Below are 6,205 nucleotides of genomic sequence, written 5' to 3'. Positions count from 1 at the left end.
CTCGCCAACGAAGTATGGTTGCAGGAGGTCGTTGGTCGTTGTCTAGCTACGAATACAATTGTCGAGCAATAATCGCTAAATACATTCCGTATTAGTCGTTTCACCACCGTCATGTTCTGTCACACCAGCATTCGATGCTTAGGGCAGGCGATTGGATCTCAACACTCCACGGCCACTTACAGTAGCACTCACAATGGTATTAGAGGTCGTGGACTGTCACCAGAGGTCGGAAAATGCTAAAGTGGATCAGGGCCACATAATGCCGTTGTAAATACTCCAATATAAGCCATTCTTATAATAAATTTTGCCGTAATTTAAATATATTGAAACATTTTGAAACTAGCTATTGCTCTGCTAGCACCGGCAGTACTGGGAATCGGTGCGTCCATATTTTCGTAGGGTGAAGCAGCTTAAGCTGCTACCAATCTTCCGCAACTCTGGCTCGCTGGCGCAGAAAGTGAAGGAAATAGTCTAGCGCTTGCTTTGGTAATCTAGTGAGTCTTCGCGGCACAAAAACTGAATTGCGGATCTGCACCACGAACAGAGATCTACCTTGCCGAGCTCAAGAAACTTGAATACGTGTAGCACGCGTCCAAGTACCACGATATCACCCATTTTGCTACTTTTACCATCGAGCGACCAAGTTGCAATGGCAAGTGCACCACAAAAGAACCAACAAAAAACTTTAAGAAACACTTGATTTAGTTTAATGATCGAAATTTGAAAAAATACCAAAGTAGAATAAGCAGGCCAAATCAGTAAAAAAAGGGGGTTTCTGTTAAAAATAGAGATGTCAATTTTGCGTGGATCAAAAAAAATATGTGTCGTACTGTACTGATGATAATCTACTCTGGCGTATCCTCTAGGGTATTTTCTTGAAAAGAACGCATTTAACTGGTTGGGGGATCATTAACACGATGACAATCTTTGTGAAGCAAAAAATCGGAAGTATATTTATTGAGGAATTCGTAGTTCTCAGCGCGCGGTCCTGATAAAACGTTTCCGACGTTTCTGCTTACAGCACCATAAAGTACTTACTTTAAATCTAAAAAAATGAATAAAAATGCTGACAACTCTGGACGAGTGCTAAAGCTTTGGGCGAACCCAAAGATTGTGGATCGCGCTCTCACAGCTGATTGCTGTGCGTCGCTTGACCTTGACAGTCAAGCAAGTATCTGTCTATCATGCTTTTTTCGATCGCCTTCGGGTTGCATAGCTGATGTCTTCGCTCTTCCATAACAACTGACGGTGCTTCAGTGGATACCGTCGACGATCGGTTCCTACGGCTGCACTGAACGAGCTCGTCCCAGTTCTTTATATTATACTTTTTATTTCGACCAATAAAGTAGCGGTATGTTTTTTTAAATATTTTTGAACGTTGATTTTGTGATTAATAATAGAAACTTTAGATGGTCCTTCGCTTTTAAAACATCAGTGAAACATCTATCGTATCTAATATTTGAAGCAAAATCGTGCCTTGCACGAAGAAGCTCTGCTATATAAAAAGCATAAATTTGTGATTGAGAGGGCTGGATAAGCGTGGAGTTGGTCACATTCTGCTTCCAGGCAGCTAAGACGTTCTGTTTCCCTTAGCGCGGCCTACGAAGGCTATGATCCTGTAAAAAATAAGGCGTAAGTGGCTCGACGAGGAGCATGCATCGCATTGACTTGACTCTGGTTTCAGTCACGTAAAAGGAAGATCGTGAGGCTGACGACGGGTAAGATATCGTAGCGGCCGATAACTTGACTCTGGTTTCAGTCACGTAAAAGGAAGATCGTGAGGCTGACGACGGGTGCGATGTCGTAGCGGCCGATAACTTGACTCTGGTTTCAGTCACGTAAAAGGAAGATCGTGAGGCTGACGACGGGTGCGATGTCGTAGCGGCCGACAACCACCTTTTTAACCGTAATACCCTGGCACGTTTCGGTCGGTTACCCCTTCACTCCCGAATTTCGGGACACCGAACACGTTATAAACGGTAATTCAATGTCGCAACATACTTCAAAGCTTTGTACTTCTTTTCATAATGAAGATGTATAAGTTTTCAACAGGTTTTTCAGCAATGTCGTCACTTATGCAGCATAAATAAGCTTCTTCTGCTCTCAATGTCGTAACTTGCCCCCCCCCCGATCAAGAAAAGAAAGACCTACACAGCTGTACAATGCATCCTACCATACAAACAAAGAATGCGCATCAATGCAAGAGCTATACATTATGGCCTGTATAGAGCAATCAGACATTCTGGACGATGCTCATTACACCATTACAGATGCGCACGCACACTAATTATACCTCATCAGTTTCGCATCCCTCACCTTCTGCATCGTCCTCTTGGAGCTCCAGTTCTCGGCGCGTTTTCTTCCGCTCTCCAGCCACTTCTCCAGGTCGGCGAAGTACATCGTTTTTGCACAATGTTACTGGAATGCTTTGACCACACTTAAAGTCTTCGTGTCAGATCGCGAAGCACGTTTCGGCGACACATTTTGATTTATGGCGGATTTTGTTGCAGAGCCAGCATTTCACCGAGTCAACAAAGCGGCGATGACAGTAAAACGTGGTTGCATACGACTTCTTCTTCGCGTTGCCTCGCAACAGCGCGCACACCTTACAGGATCACTAGCGGCGCTTCTGTACTCCACTAACCATCACCAAATCTTCTTGTTTTTCGAGTGCATGTGACATCCTAACGGGTATCCGTCTGTGCTTCTGGGGTTGACAGGCGTTGTCACATCCACACCGATAAAGTCTGCTGATTTCTACTGAAGCAGTTGGTTCTGCAGGGTACAAAACAAGTCATTACGAGACATCGCAGTTGTGTCAGCCAATCGTGCCGTTTCCTTGTGCGATATATACGCATTCACTAGCGCTAAATCCACAAACCCCAAAAGCAAACACTTGTAATACCTAATGAACCTCATATATGTCTGCAATGCAAATCTCTGGAGGCGAAGGTGGTCATGGACGTCCATCCAGCGCTGATAATCATTGACGGCTGCCGGACATGGACCGTTTTCCGCCCAACCCTCTTTAAATTTCTATGGATCGAGGAGATTGTCATAGCGGGGCCGTTGCACAAGTAGTGCGTCGCTTTGCAATTTCCACCAAAAGAACGCAGCCATACTTGGAACCGCCGTCGAGCGGGCGAGCAGGAAGGAGCCTCGAGGAATAGCCGCCGGTCTATTTTTCCGTAGCGATCTGACTTGTTTGCCAAATCCACATCTATCAGACATAATAGTCCCAATTACGTAAACATTCATACTCAGCAACTCGGCGGCGTGTAGAATCGAAGAATGGAACCGACCCACAATTACTAGATGTCACGGGTGACGCTGGTTTTACTCCAGAACCATCTTCATGTTTCGGACAATTGCTGCAGCTCCTATCTTGTGATTAATGGAAGGGTATCTGCCTTCTCCCGCGTTGAGTTTTCCAGCATACATCTCAAATATAATAAGTGACGACATATTTTATTTCCAAATCCGTCATTTACGACATTAGCAAAACAATCAAATGAGCCTGTGGCAGTAGGCGCTTCTTGAATCACTCAGATTATAAAGTTTTTGACCCGTACCGATGAGGCTTATCGGGCATGAACATGGGAGATGTTGTGCGCCTATCAATGGAAGGCAGCACCCAAAACGCGAGCTGACCTCTTCTTCGTTAGGCTAACTAAAAAGCGATTTCTTTTACCACTGGCGGTTCAATTTGCTTAATGCGAAAGGCTACTGCGAGCGTATTATCGCGGCTCGCCAGCGCTTCGAGACCTTTTTGAAACGGCATCTAGTCGATCGCCTCCATATTGACGCTATGGAAGCGGGAATCCCCTGTGCAAGGCCACCTAAAACTGCGTGTTCGCACTGCCGCCTCTGGGCAGTGCGCCGTTCCGAGCGCGATGTTCTTCAACTTCAGCGTTAGTAAACGCAGCCATTGGGTACACTTCCGTACGTGTATTTGCTTCTCTGCGAGGCCTCCGTGCTCGAACCGATGAGGCTTATCGGTCATGCACATGCTAGTAATTTTGCGCTTAGAAGTGGAAGGCAACACCCAGAACGCCAGCTGCCATCTTCTTCGTCAATCTAAATAGAAAGCGATTTCTTTACCAATAGTCGTTCAATTTGTTCAATTGTCGGTGATATTTAAATCTAGGAGGCCTTGCTCACGATCATGATCTGTAGCACAATCCCAGCGAGGATTCTGCGGTAGCAGGCTTTCATGACGATACTGCTTGGACGCGTCAATCCAACTCCTTTTTAACACCTTAATCAGGTATAACATTTTACGAATTACTGGCGCAACATTCTACACTAAAATCCGCGGACGTATCGGATACGACGACGACACAGGTAGCATTTATTCCTTATAAAGCGACAACGGGTACTAGATTATGGGCATTTTTGGGCTCCTGACGTCCGTATTTTTCTTGCAGAACATGCTCGTATTGGTAAATACTTAAATCAGGGTATCGAAGATGGGAAGAATGGGAGCTAACTCGGATCTTAGCTCTAAAAACAAATTTTTAGAGAACAGCAATGAAACATCTATCGTAACATTTTTTAAAAGCAATGAAGCATTTATCGAATATTAATCATACAGATTAAATCAGTACTTTTCAGATTTTTATTTTATAGCCTACACCGACTCACTGGCTACGAGCTCGGATAGCATCATATTGCCGCCACTGATGGTAGAGTATGGCCCCTACCGACTTGCATGGAATGCACATCCAGCTAAGGCGGAGTTTTGAGACGTCTCTGGTTTCTACCTCGGGGGCGGCAGCTATTATTATAAACAAAATCAAATATTTGCCATTGCAACTTGGTCGCTCGATGGTAAAAGTAGCAAAATGGGTGATATCGTGGTACTTGGACGCGTGCTACACGTATTCAAGTTTCTTGAGCTTGGCAAGGTAGATCTCTGTTCGTGGTGCAGATCCGCAATTCAGTTTTTGTGCCGCGAAGACTCACTAGATTACCAAAGCAAGCGCTAGACTATTTCCTTCACTTTCTGCGCCAGCGAGCCAGAGTTGCGGAAGATTGGTAGCAGCTTAAGCTGCTTCACCCTACGAAAATATGGACGCACCGATTCCCAGTACTGCCGGTGCTAGCAGAGCAATAGCTAGTTTCAAAATGTTTCAATATATTTAAATTGCGGCAAAATTTATTATAAGAATGGCTTATATTGGAGTATTTACAACGGCATTATGTGGCCCTGATCCACTTAAGCATTTTCCGACCTCTGGTGACAGTCCACGACCTCTAATACCATTGTGAGTGCTACTGTAAGTGGCCGTGGAGTGTTGAGATCCAATCGCCTGCCCTAAGCATCGAATGCTGGTGTGACAGAACATGACGGTGGTGAAACGACTAATACGGAATGTATTTAGCGATTATTGCTCGACAATTGTATTCGTAGCTAGACAACGACCAACGACCTCCTGCAACCATACTTCGTTGGCGAGTTATTTCGTCTGAACTCGGACATTCTTGGCTTTCGCTAACATGTCATCGTAGAATTTGATATACCGCGAAAGCTGCGCTTCGGTCTTGAACTGTCCAAGTTTCCTCAACGTTTGTGGGTCCCCCCTTTTGCTGTTATAAAGCCGCTTGAACCACTCTCTTTCCGGATTCTTTGGATCTCCTAGAACCTGAATTGATTTCATTTTCTCCGGAGCAACACTGAGTTTGTGTTTCGAGGTCGATTTTTTTAGAGCCGCAGCGAGCTTCTTCTGCTTCGGTTTCAAGAGATAAGCCATTGCTCTCAGTGCTGTGCGTTCTTCAGAAAACGCTGATGGCTTCAAGCTGTCCTCTCCCTCGTGGATGGATCGAAGAAATCTTCTATGGGCAGCACCAGCCGGTGTCGTGAATGCAGGGCCGGTTACCAGATTAACGGGTAGGTTAGATGCTGCAGTTGTCGGGCTACTAGTAAGTACATGTACTGCGAGCACGGCAAACGCGTAGAACAGCTTGCTCATGGTCACGCTAGGTTGCTTGGTGATGGTCTTGCGTCCACGGTAAAAGTCGAAGTGGACAAGTGGCAGCGCAAAAGGGCGAATAATGGACGAAGTGCCAGTGGCACGCCATCCATTCGCGCCTTAATAAGATGGACCTTTTATTATGTGAATACAGTTCTGCCCCACCTTCGAAACACGTTTTTAACCAATGTAATACAGTTATGTGCCTCAAAAGCGAACACTCGACATTTAAT

At 45.3% G+C, this 6,205-nt stretch overlaps 1 protein-coding gene across 1 annotated transcript; it reads right to left on the bottom strand.

Moving 5' to 3' along the window:
- Nucleotides 1-5,459: 5,459 nt before the first annotated feature.
- Nucleotides 5,460-5,972, bottom strand: PITG_23014 (secreted RxLR effector peptide protein, putative; the record flags this gene model as incomplete). Its single annotated transcript, XM_002898808.2, has 1 exon — nucleotides 5,460-5,972. One exon carries the CDS (start codon nucleotides 5,970-5,972, stop codon nucleotides 5,460-5,462), a length of 513 nt encoding a protein of 170 aa, XP_002898854.1.
- Between the last annotated feature and the right edge of the window lie 233 nt (nucleotides 5,973-6,205).

Source organism: Phytophthora infestans, genomic scaffold, assembly GCF_000142945.1.
Source record: "Phytophthora infestans T30-4 supercont1.34 genomic scaffold, whole genome shotgun sequence".
Lineage (NCBI taxonomy): Eukaryota > Oomycota > Peronosporomycetes > Peronosporales > Peronosporaceae > Phytophthora > Phytophthora infestans.
The sequence above is the reverse complement of the archived record's forward strand: the minus strand, read 5'-3'. Positions and strand labels throughout refer to the sequence as shown.